The sequence below is a fragment of the Setaria viridis genome, chromosome 1 (genome assembly GCF_005286985.2).
Source record: "Setaria viridis chromosome 1, Setaria_viridis_v4.0, whole genome shotgun sequence".
In the NCBI taxonomy this organism is placed as follows: domain Eukaryota; kingdom Viridiplantae; phylum Streptophyta; class Magnoliopsida; order Poales; family Poaceae; genus Setaria; species Setaria viridis.
In genome coordinates this window covers 11,471,519-11,483,214 of record NC_048263.2, presented here as the reverse complement: position 1 = coordinate 11,483,214, position 11,696 = coordinate 11,471,519, and the positions used below count along the sequence as shown (strand labels likewise).

The window sequence follows — 11,696 nt, the reverse complement described above, 5'->3', positions numbered from 1 at the left end:
ATGAAATCCTCAATTAATAATATCTAGTGAAGTAAATTCTATTGATCAGTTCGAATACAAAAAAGAAAATAGCAGCATGTAACTTGTGATTACAGCTGATCCGATCTTTCAAGTAAGGCTGTGCTTGGGGCAAACCAACAATCATGCAGATAGATGTTCCTGCCTGGCTGTTGAAAATCAGCTCCTGTTACACACAATCACTAACTCTTAACAGCTCAACAACAGGCTCAATGAGATCAAATACTGATAGTTTCTTTTTTTAAAGAAATTTGTTTACAGTGCTCATATGAAATGAGCTACATCAGTATTATAGTAGGAAGCACAATTGCAAACACCTGGAAACACACATTCCAGATTGGACTGAGCAGAGAATTTTCCCGTGAAATGATGGGAAACGTTTGCCCTTAGTTGACCATGCTACATCAAAGAGAAACCTGACTTCGCAACTAGGCCTGGGGTTTGTCCTCGGCTTTCTTTGGCTGTCCACAGAAGCAGAGTAAACTACTCAGAACTGGGAACATAAAGAAATAGGTACAAAAAAATTCTGAACATAAAGCAAGACATGTTCATTAGGCATGTCACCCACAGAACATATGACATACTTTGAAATAACAGAAGTTTCATTGAAATAACAACTTGTTTGGATAGAAGAGGATTGGAAAGGTGTGAAGGGGATTGAGGCTAAAAAGAACTAATTTCCTCTCCATTCCCTCTTATTCCACTTCAATCCACTAGTATCTGAACAAGGCCATATTGGGAACACAATGATAAATGACTGCAGCTTTCTTGGTTTGAGACTAATAAAAGTGCAAACAAATATTAGGAAATGAAGCCACATGTTCACTACATTTTTAGTAGCGTAACTGATTTAGCAGTACAACAGCACCCTTAAACCCATGACATTGTTATGGACCGACTTAGGGATAGGGATACATTGGGGTTAGGTACTGCGTGATTGATCCAAACAGTACACGTTCCCTTTTATAGAGGTAGGCCATAACAAACCCAACAAAAGAATAGATACAAATCTGATCAGATGTCAACAATTTGTCTTCTGGTATCATAGCAGCTTAGACCTCCCCCTCCCCCTCCTCTCCTAAAACTACCCATGATTCAACAACCAGGGTCATGGATCATGGCCTGGATCCTGACCTCAGTGACTTTATACCTTTACAATGATAACTTGTTATACTACAAAATTAATTTTTCCTTAATCAATTTTAAATATAAATGGGCACATTATGATGAGATGCCCTTTTATTTTTCTCATTATCAGTATGCAACACTCACATAGTTGCATTTTAGTGCTTTGTCTCAGGAGCCTCCTAATATCCTAAAGCACACAAGGAATTATGAACTTGGTATGCTAGGAATTAACTCAATATCCTAATACAACAACACCAAATGCAACCTATTTGTAGCCTTGAGCTTGTCTGAATTTATATTCAAGCTGCTCCTACAGGGCCCTAGGAGTTTAAAACATAATTAAGTAACATAACATAGATGCATGTTTAGGACCTAACTACTAATTAATGTACAATGGAATGATATAGCTTAGATCATATCCTGCCCATAGTTATTTCTAAAAGGAGTAATTCCAGAACATCAAACTAGTTCGAGGGCCTATACGTCCTGTAGAGTAATTGTACTTTAGCATTATACTAAATCTGCATTCTTTGAAGTTTTTGTGGCCATGAAACAGTGAAAACAGCATATTAACAATTGTTATTTGGACACAAAGTTTATTATTTGTAAACAAATGGAAGGGCTTAAGGTAATAACTGCATCCATAAATCTAAAAGCAATTGCAAAAGCACATTTTAACTGTAATCTAGCTTATAATCATCAATGAATAGGAAGTGGCCCGACAATGCTCATATGCTTTCCTAGGAAAAAAAATTAGAGAGACGGAGAATATTGGCGTTAGGGGAAGCATGAAGGAACATAACAGGGGGATAAATTGGGGGTAGAAACAGTGTGATTGATCAAAAAGCTACATCCATTTTACAAATCACATAAATAGGTCTATTCGTGAACAGAATACTGTGTCACCTTCGATCAAATCAAGACCTTAAAGCAAATCATGCAAGAATGATAAAATGGCAATACCTTGGATAAGCTACTCCAAAGAGAAAAAAAAAAATCATTACAGGGAAAAACAAAAGGCTGACAAACTTTTACACAAAACATGGAACCGGTGCATAGTTCCCTTGACAACCTAATCGTATGCTAGCGGATCAGACACATGGACAGGTAAGTTGCTAATGCGCTGCAAAGTAAGCTTAATAGAAAGAGGTTGCTAGAAAGGTCTCTAAGAAAAGATAGCTCTAGAGTGGGGGCACTCAGAAGAGGTGCTTAAAGGTGGACAAGCTGTTTAAATTTGCACCCTTGTTTAATGTGTGCTAACAAGGTGGTCGGGCCTAAGAACCAGCTTGCATTGTAGGGATTAACTTCTACACTGGTGCTTAATGATGTGACTCTTAAGCAATCACCTCTAAACACCTTGCACTGTACATACCCTTACCATTCATGTAACCCTTTCAGTCCTAACTTGACCTTCAAACTTACCACACAATCTTCTCCAATTTCATGAACGTCGAAGATTGAATGAACAGTGAGGCAGGTGACATTAAATTCACAATTTTGCACTAATTCATGAAATATACATCCTGCTACTTGATTGTTGAACTGTAACTAGATGCTAAATCAGAAGTTTGCAAGTTTCACATGTGTATTCCTTAACTCCAAGAACAGATAACGTGAAACACACCAGGGACGATACAGTCTAGGCAACTACCAAACTTTGACAACCATGCTTATAAGGTTCTTGGCGAAACAAAGAGTAGTGCAATAAACAACATAATCACCCTACCCCCCCAACCCAACCCCACACATCCCCAACAATTCCAATTGTGTAGCGCGTTCAAAGCAGTGCACCAAGAAACACCTAGGCACGCAAGGTGTTCGACGAAATGAAAAGGTAAGCCCCGAAGGGAAAAAACGCCGCACCTTAATGCCAGGGAACGACATGCCGAGCTCCTCCTCGGGTATGAGGACGGGCCACTTCTCCCCGCCGTCGCGGAACATCTGCTCGGTGTCGATGAGCCGCCCGCGGGCCAGGATCTGGTCCCGGATGCCCTGCGCGGTGGCGCCCTCCGCGGCGACGATGGCCTCCTCCGCGCCGTTGAGGTAGGTGACGAGGACCCGCGGCGGCGGGAGAGGCGGCTGCGACTTGGGGTCCTCGGTGGGAGGCGGGCCAGGGAGGCGGCGGAGCTCGACGGAGCAGGCCGGGTTCGAGTCCTTGGCCTTGCGGCCGTTGCACTGCGCCAGGAGCTCCACCGCCGCCGCCTTCCGCGGGTCGAGCGGGCAGTACTCCACCACCACCTTGGACAGGAACTTGAGCATCTCTCCTCCCTGTCGCCGCCGGCGCCGGCGCCTTCTCCCTCGTCCTCGCGCTCTCGCCGCAGCCGCCGCTTCGCTCCCCGGAGATTTGGTGGCGGCGCGAGATTTCGGCCTTGGTTGGATGCTGAGCAATCTGGGTTGGGTTTCATTCCAATGGGCTCGGCTCAAATATGGTTTTGTGTTTAGTTGGGCATCATCATCTGAGCCGCTTGACTCAAACCAGATAATTTTGCAGCAAATTTTTGCTAAGTCCAAATTTTTACTAGGTCCTTCTATCTCAAATTTAGTTTTTCTAAGTACATAATTTTTGTTACACATAATATATATATAATATATATCTAGGTGCATATCAAAAGTTATGTGTCTAGAAAAGACAAAACAAACAGTAACAGATGGACAGATGGAGTGCTTGCTATTTTTATGGAAATTTGGATAGGTCTGCCCTTGTCTATTTTAGTGCGTCACTGCTAGCGCTGCACATGCAGCCCTTCTGATCGGTTGCAGCGGATGGCTGCACCACCGCTGTAAGATCCGTCTATCCTGCTGAAACATCCTAATATCCATCGCTAACCTAGAACGGTGCCCTTCAATTTGTTACTCACCGATCTAAATCTAAATGGGGATACTAAAATTGCAGAAACATGTCGCATATCCTTATCAAACCTCGCTAGATTGCAACACCCAACAATTTCTAAGACAAAACTATGAACCACACCCATTATCTAGGTGCAACAAGATGGGATATGGTGTGCAATAAATAGATTAAAAAACAGATGAAACATTATGTAATGACTACTGTAACAGTCGAGAAAAATAAGTGAAACATTCCAAATGAGCTATTGTAACATTTAAAAAATTAAGAAAAAGAAACTGTAAATTGCAAAAAGCTGAAATAAAGTGGTGAAACATTTCAAATCACCAATTGCCACATTTGAAATGACTCGATGGAACATAAATAAAAAATCAGTTGCAAAAGTTGAAGATGAAAACATTCAGATAGCTTGCGTTTCTCAGGGTTTCACCCTCCAAGCATGAGTCCAACTACGTCCAGAGTAACAAGACCATGCTCTCCAACAATTTTCCGATTCACACTTATTGCAAGATAGAAAACAAAGCATTGCAACATCTGACATCACGAGCTACAACAAAAAAAAAGGTACCAGTTGGGATGGTTATGGTGGTTGCACTAACAATCAGAAGAGGGGCAAACAAAACTGATCTACTCATCACGGCTCGCAGTGGTGGAAATGAAGGCCACCGAGCTCGACGGCGATGGCATGATAGTGCTCCAAATCGGCGGTCCCTGTCGATTGTCACGTACACCACCATAGCAATGGAAGAAGGGCTGTCCCTTATCGACCTACGTAGATGGGCGCAGCTTGGGGGAAAATAGCTGAGAGTGCCACTGGCAGCATAGGCGGGGAGGCTCAGGCACGACGATTCTGGATGATGAGGACGACGACTCGACGAGGGGGAGGCAAATGGGCCTGGCAAGAGAGAGGCGGAGGAGAGTGCTGCCGGCAGCAGCGGCGAGAAGGGTGTGGCACGGGAAAGGCGTGGACCTGTAGGAGCCAGAGGGTGGCATGGGGAGACTTGGGGGAGACGACGCGAGTAAAAAAATCAAGCGGAAGGATAAGCCTGGCTGATGCGGCGTGTTGGTGCGGTCACGTGGTGTCGGCAGCGAAGCACCGTCCGAAAAATTTACTCGCGTCGGACGCCCGCTGTGGCGCTGTGAAGCATTACCGACTTTGGTATGTTTTTTTTAATCTCAGATACAGATGTTCTATATGATCAGCACACCATTGTTTTTGTTGCTTGAAGTGCACATAACACACCTAAAAGGATTTTCTGTGGCATTTCAAAAGCTATTTTTCCCACATAGATATGGAAAATTTCCAATATTTTTATGACTTACATTATATAGAAGAACAAAACCATCATATGTTCTGTAGACTTCAGCGTCCGTTTGCTTGGTTCACGACTTTATCCTGCCTGAGCAGCGCCTATAGTCAGACAAAAAGCAGAGGGAACGTCACCACGACCAGGCTTGGGTGCGTCTCAGCAATTTAGGCTTGGAAAATGGCACCTCCAATTTCCAACATTACATTATATAAAATCATCAACACTGACACAAGCGCTTTCCTAGGTGTATCAAGTTCTTGGCCTAGGAACATTTAGGTTGGTTCGTGACACAACCTAGCAGGATTTTTTCCATCTGACAGGTTGAAGCCATCATTGAAGAAAATACGTGCTTGGAAAACTAAGGATAAATATTTTTGACACATGAGACTACAACTACCAATGTTTGCAGTTTTGCCGCATCAATTGTGAACCAAGCCATCGTTTGTACAAAGCAGTAACGACAAAGGCATTGAAAACGGAGGCTGGTAACAGCACCGCAGGGTAAACCATTATTCATGACTCAAACAAGATAATAAAGTGCTTGATAGAAACAAAAATAATCAACCCCAGAAATCTCAAAATTCAAGATTCAATCCAAGGTTTTGATGAGAATACATAAAAGCTTTGATAGCAATCATTTTATTAAGCCATGAAACTGTCCAGAGTGGCCTTCAACTGATAGGAGATTCACTCAAACTTCCATATAACTGCAAGCTAAGCAGATCCATCTTATTAAGTCTTCAGCGATGCAGTTAATCTTCATGTCATAACTTGTTCAAACTTCAAAGCATTATGGTAGTAGCTTCATGCCAGTCTATTCCAAATGTCATTCAATCTGACCAGCACAGAACACGGGTGGTTTGATTAAAAAAAACTTCCAAATCCATAAAATTGCCAAAAAAAAAGAATTTAGTGATAATTTAAACTAACAATATATAAAATGATCATAAGAAATTTACCTCTGGTCCTATAACACTTTGCCATGGTTTGAGTTGCAAATTTATGGAATTCACGTCTGCAAGTGCAGTGACGTGCCCTGATGCCAATGGAGCCATGCAAAATGACAGAAGCATTAGTGTTTTGACATAACAAGTCAACGTGCGTGGTAGAAAAGAAAAACACAAACATACCGAGAGCATTGACAGACGCGAAAATGGTTATAATACTTCACCAGGATGTTAATTGGTGGCCCGTAGTGTTCATGTCCACAAGCTTCAAAACATGCCCTGTGCCATGGCAGCCATACAAAGTGAGCCAAGTAGTGTTAGTCAGTGTTTTGACCTATACACAAGTAGTGCGATAAGCATGTTAAACATAGAAACCCAGACAAGCATACCGATAGCACTGGCCGATGCTAATGTGCTTGCATTTACGAACACGATAGCGCAAGCATTTGGTCTGTTTGCCTCCAATGGAGCTTTCGCAAAAAGTAGATGTGCCCTTGGCGAGAGCTTTCTGCAGAGGCAAGTATCAAAGCCTTAATTGTGACACTACGAATGATGAAAGTATTTCCAGAAGGTTGATATTTCATACATTAGTAATCAAGGTAGTAATGACAGCCTTCAGCCTTCTGTTCAGTGTCCTTTGTAGACCCAATCTTGTTAATCCGAGGCCTGTAAGTTGTTGGATCTGTCCTAAAAGTGATATCTAGATGCTGCAGTGTAGAGAGAGATTGAAAGTGTCAAATACATTCCATTAAAATTCCATTTAAACAAACTTATTTAGTATTTATCACTTTCATCCTGCATACCATAAATTACCAGTAGTCTAACTATTACCAGGCTATTCAAATGTCCAGGAATTATTTGGATATGTCGTCAGCAAATGCTTACTAGATAGTTCAAGTAATCCTCTATTTTCTGTTGAGGTAATGGTGATAGGGAAGGGGAAAGGAATTCTGAACTTAACTGATAGAAAGCGGTTCATCCCAGATGCCAGGGGTTCAGGCACATTTGCAGTACAGTCAACAGAAGGTTTTCCCTCAAAAACGATGACCTTGTTAGCAAGATACGTCGCCATGATAAAATCATGCTCTACGACAAAAGCTGTTTTCTTTTCATGAAGGATAAACCTTTTTATGACCTTTGCTGCAAGAAGACGCTGCTCTGAATCAAGATGGGCACTTGGTTCATCTATAAGGTAAATATCAGCAGGCTGCACATAGAAACAAAGTTAGATGGCATGCTATTTCTTAGGGAATATTAAGAACATTGAAGTTAGTGAAACAATGATGTGCAAATATGACATATTCACATGAGTATCTTTTAAATATTTTAACTTTCAAGGCGTTATCCAAAAGTTTCCAGGTGGTAATCAAGATAGAACTTTTGTACCAGCAAATCTGAGGTAAAGAACGTAGGGAGTAATCTATACCTTTCCGAGACAAAGACAAAGTGCAACCCTTTGTAGCTCCCCGCCAGAAAGATTTGCAAATTGCCTGTCCATGAGTTCTTCAATTTTCAGCGGTTTCATGACATCAGATCTGAACTGTGCATGACTGCAAGATCCTGGTATTTTCTTGTGTAGAACCTCTTTCACGGTAGAGCTAATTTTGGGTGTCATTTCCTGAGGTTTGTATGAGACTGTGTACGCAGGCATATCAACTTCTTTATCTCCCACTTTATCTGGCTTCACTCGTCCTTCCTGATAGTCAGATTAAAATATTGATGAGGGAGGCTCCAAAATATATTTTCGATCACTGCCAAAACATATTTGAAGAACAAGGAGATGTACCAGCATACGGATAAATGTTGTCTTCCCAGTACCATTTTCACCAAGCAGTACAATTATTTGGGAACCAGTAAAGCTTCCATTCATGACTGAAAGCTTGAATCCAGGTCTTGTTTTCACCATGGTAGGATATTTGTAGCTTTGGTAAGTCTCACCCTCTATTATCTCCTCAGCAGACTCGGTAACCTGATAAGCAAAAAAGCATCGCATCATATTCAGAACATGCAGCAAGTAAATCACCTCTGAGAATGTTACTCAATTACTTACTCTAAATGTAAGTTTCTCCTCACGGAAACGCATATTTTCTGATGGGATAAAACCATTAAGAAAAATATTGATTCCTTCTCTGACTGAAGAGGGCAAAGTGACAACACCATATGCTCCAGGAGTCCCATAAAGACAACATATGTAGTCTGATAGGTAGTCAAGAATGCTAAGGTCATGCTCCACAACAATCACATAGCTGAAAAAATGTAGGAAAATGGTTTATTATCTGCAGAGTGAATAACTCAAATATTTCAACTAAATTATGGTTCTTTAATGTACTTTTCGTTACTTTTTGGGTTGTAGTAATGAACGAATAACTTGTGCAGCTTTCAGCCTTTGTTTCACATCCAGATAGCAGGATGGCTCATCGAACATATAAACATCTGCATTTTCCATAGCTCGGGCAGCTATTGCAAATCTCTGGAGCTCACCACCAGATAGATCTGAGACATTACGGTTCATTACATGTTTCAGCTCAAGAATATCACATAACTTATCTTTGACTTGTCTGTTGTCGATCTTATCAAGAAGGTCACCAACTTTCCCTTGAACAGATTTTGGAATATTTTCAAGGTACTGAAGTTTAATAATGGCCTGCATTAAACACATTAGAGAGAACACAGAACACATTTAAGTATTACTTATTGCTATGTGCAGCCACAAATTAAAATAATTACCATGACAACAAATGTACATGAGCTCAACAGCTTCGCATTGTACTATGTAGTGGAGTAAGAATGAATTATGTCCAGCAGAACAATACACTTGAAGGATGCATTGACCAAGAAAGATAGAATGACTAGAATACTAAAATAAATACCAATAAAATTATCTGTTACATTAGTATCTTTCAAATTCCCTTCAGAAACATGTATTCAATGGTAAAATGGAATAGGACCAGACATGACTACTTAAATAGAGCCTTGATGTTAGGAAGATGTCCATTAATGTAAAACTTGGAGACAAAAAACAAAATGACACGCCAGGCAACAAAACCGAACAATAATTAGCATTTATTTGGTATGTCACAATTTATGAGTAAATAAAAGTAGAACCGTAGAAGTACCTTCATTTTATCTTCCAAAAGGTGCGTAAAGTATTTCTGAAGTTCAGATCCACGAAAGTGCCTAAGAATGTCATCACAATTTGGAGGATCCTGTAAAATTGGAGGATAGTTTCATAGCCTAAAACGACTTTTACAGCAAGGGGCAACAAAAAGGTGCTCATGTTTATTTACCGTGAATTTACCCAAGTTGGGCTTCAACTTTCCAGCAAGAATTTGAAGTGCAGTTGACTTCCCAATACCATTTGTCCCTACCAAGCCCAGAACTTGCCCAGGTCTTGGAACAGGCAGCCTGCAGAAGATTATGAAAATTAGGAAAGATGGTTTGTTTCATCTGAAAGGCATAGTGACATTAAGTATCCTACCGATTCAGGGATAAACATCATTTGGAGATATTATAATGGGAAAAGGAAAGGCTTAGATCACTTAGAAAAAAGAGGTCACAGAGATGGGAACGATCTTTTTACCTGTGAAGTTTGAAGGAATTTGGTCCATAGCGATGTGTTGTCTCCTTTTCAAGTTCCCTTGGCAAGTTTATAATTTGAATAGCATTAAATGGACATACCTGCAAGAATAATAACCCAAGGGAGTTATATTAGGAACTAGCTTGGATCAATATTCCTAAGATCATCCAAAACGGAGAGAGTTAACCTTCACACAAATACCACATCCAATGCACATATCCTCAGAAATTAAGGAGACTGTTGAGGATGGCGTAACTTGTATGCACTGACGCCCTATCAATTTGGATAAGGAATCTCAAATAAGGTCATAAGATAAACAAAGGCAATATGAAGTTCCTAATGATCACTCTGTAAATTAAACAGAGCTCCAAGTAAAGCTAAACCATGGCATACTAAAAAGATTCATGGAGCCAAAATTTAACGATATTGAAACCCATGATAGGATTACATACTTAGATCAGATATGATGGTAGGATTGTATTATCCTCAATGTGTTTCTGTTTATCTTAGAGTAGATAACAGATTCTAACATATAACAGAATCTTATTATGTGCTGGCATGCCTCTAATATCAGGCTTATGTGCCTACATATTTTTTTTGCAACCATACCAATTTGGATAATTCTTGCCAGAATTAAATTAAAGAACCCAATACAGAGCTAATTTAGTGGCTAAGGTCCTGTTGACCTACATAATCTGTATATGGACTATGGAGGTCATGTGGGTCATAGGTTTCATCAGCTTAAAAGATTCTCTACAAAACCTTCAAGATACTAATTTGGCCTCTTTTAGACTCAGGAATGCCAATGGTTGTTTCAACTAAGAGAAATTTTATCATTTTGCATATATTTGGAATAAAGAAATTTGACAACTAATGAAATATAATACAATTTATGTGATCCGCAGTCAACGGAAGGGCTAGTTTGAGCTTCGTGGGTAAGCAATTGTACAGACCACGAATGATCCAAATAACTAGATTTTCTTTCCTTCTTGATACACAAGGCAAGCAGCACCAATATATAACCACATTTCTTAAATCAAATCAAACTTCGTAATCTTCCAAACTTGTCCATGATAATTTGTAATGACCTAACCAAATGCTAATCCCAGCGCCGACCACGCCCGGAAGCAGAAGCGGCAACGGAATCGAAAAGTAAAATTGGATTCCATTCCACCACCGTCAAGCTGACGTACCGGTTGCGTTGACGGGGCAGCGCCTGCGGCACTCCTGGCCGCACTTGTTCGGCCGGCACCGGTCCTCCACCACCACCGCGATCCGGCTCGACCGACCCGACATCCTGCTCGATCCTCTCCCTCAATCCGCCGGACCGCGCGCAGCAGCTGCCCGATCAGGGGACCCCCGGCCGCCTGCCCTCTGCTCTAGCCACGGATCGATCCGCGGGTTCGGTGGGATGGAGGATCTGTATTGGGAACCCTTGCAAGCTTGGGCAGTCGAGCCCGGGGACGAGCGCCGCGTGCGAGGGGAAAAGCGGGAAACGATCGCCACGCCGGGGGCGCCGTGGGTTTATATGCGAGAGGAGGAGATGGGAGGCGGGGGAGTTGGAATCGGCGGCATGGTCGCTGCCGTTTGCCTTGGGGATCAAGTTCTATCCGGCCCGGGCCACCGCGCAGCCGTGGCGTGCAAGCTCAGTGGAGCGGGTGGCGTATAACCAGAACGGTGCCGATGTGGCGAAACAACAGAATATGTGTGTGCACTTGGGCTTATGATGACGTGTCAAGGGAAACAATGTGGCAAAGAAAACCTGTTATCTTTGAACTTTAATATATAATGAGATAATCCAAAGGAACAACTTGTTAAGTACTCGTACGAATTTGATGCCCTGTTTTCTATATGAATCAGCTTTAGGA

General features: G+C 41.6%; 2 protein-coding genes across 3 annotated transcripts; both read right to left on the bottom strand.

Moving 5' to 3' along the window:
• Nucleotides 1-231: 231 nt before the first annotated feature.
• Nucleotides 232-3,565, bottom strand: LOC117845306 (uncharacterized). Its single transcript, XM_034726340.2, has 2 exons — nucleotides 3,010-3,565; nucleotides 232-479 (listed from the first exon to the last, which is right to left on the bottom strand). The coding sequence occupies exons 1-2, from the start codon at nucleotides 3,403-3,405 to the stop codon at nucleotides 447-449; spliced, it is 429 nt and encodes a 142-aa protein (XP_034582231.1). The 5' UTR covers nucleotides 3,406-3,565; the 3' UTR covers nucleotides 232-446.
• A 2,208-nt stretch (nucleotides 3,566-5,773) lies between these two features.
• Nucleotides 5,774-11,461, bottom strand: LOC117867078 (ABC transporter E family member 2). Of its 2 annotated transcripts, XM_034712384.2 has the most exons (15): nucleotides 11,022-11,457; nucleotides 10,016-10,101; nucleotides 9,832-9,929; nucleotides 9,539-9,656; nucleotides 9,368-9,457; nucleotides 8,591-8,895; nucleotides 8,302-8,497; nucleotides 8,038-8,220; nucleotides 7,678-7,947; nucleotides 7,213-7,458; nucleotides 6,838-6,958; nucleotides 6,641-6,759; nucleotides 6,435-6,530; nucleotides 6,264-6,340; nucleotides 5,774-6,139 (listed from the first exon to the last, which is right to left on the bottom strand). In XM_034712384.2, exons 1-11 carry the CDS (start codon nucleotides 11,122-11,124, stop codon nucleotides 6,839-6,841), a joined length of 1,815 nt encoding a protein of 604 aa, XP_034568275.1. In that variant the 5' UTR covers nucleotides 11,125-11,457; the 3' UTR covers nucleotides 5,774-6,139; nucleotides 6,264-6,340; nucleotides 6,435-6,530; nucleotides 6,641-6,759; nucleotide 6,838. The 2 variants fall into 2 exon arrangements, with proteins under 2 accessions (XP_034568275.1, XP_034607330.1); XM_034751439.2 differs by having other exon boundaries at nucleotides 6,838-7,458; nucleotides 11,022-11,461.
• Between the last annotated feature and the right edge of the window lie 235 nt (nucleotides 11,462-11,696).

What these genes read in the sequence shown, in the direction of transcription:
- LOC117845306 (XM_034726340.2), bottom strand. Translation starts at nt 3,405, where the DNA reads ATGCTCAAGTTCCTGTCCAAGGTGGTGGTGGAGTACTGCCCGCTCGAC. An exon ending in TGTCGTTCCCTGGCATTAAG is followed by an intron (nt 480 to 3,009) that starts GTGCGGCGTTTT and finishes TTCTGTGGACAG; the next exon opens with CCAAAGAAAGCCGAGGACAA.
- LOC117867078 (XM_034751439.2), bottom strand. Translation starts at nt 11,124, where the DNA reads ATGTCGGGTCGGTCGAGCCGGATCGCGGTGGTGGTGGAGGACCGGTGC. An exon ending in CTGCCCCGTCAACGCAACCG is followed by an intron (nt 10,102 to 11,021) that starts GTACGTCAGCTT and finishes CCAAATTGATAG; the next exon opens with GGCGTCAGTGCATACAAGTT. An exon ending in AGGAGAAACTTACATTTAGA is followed by an intron (nt 8,221 to 8,301) that starts GTAAGTAATTGA and finishes TTTGCTTATCAG; the next exon opens with GTTACCGAGTCTGCTGAGGA.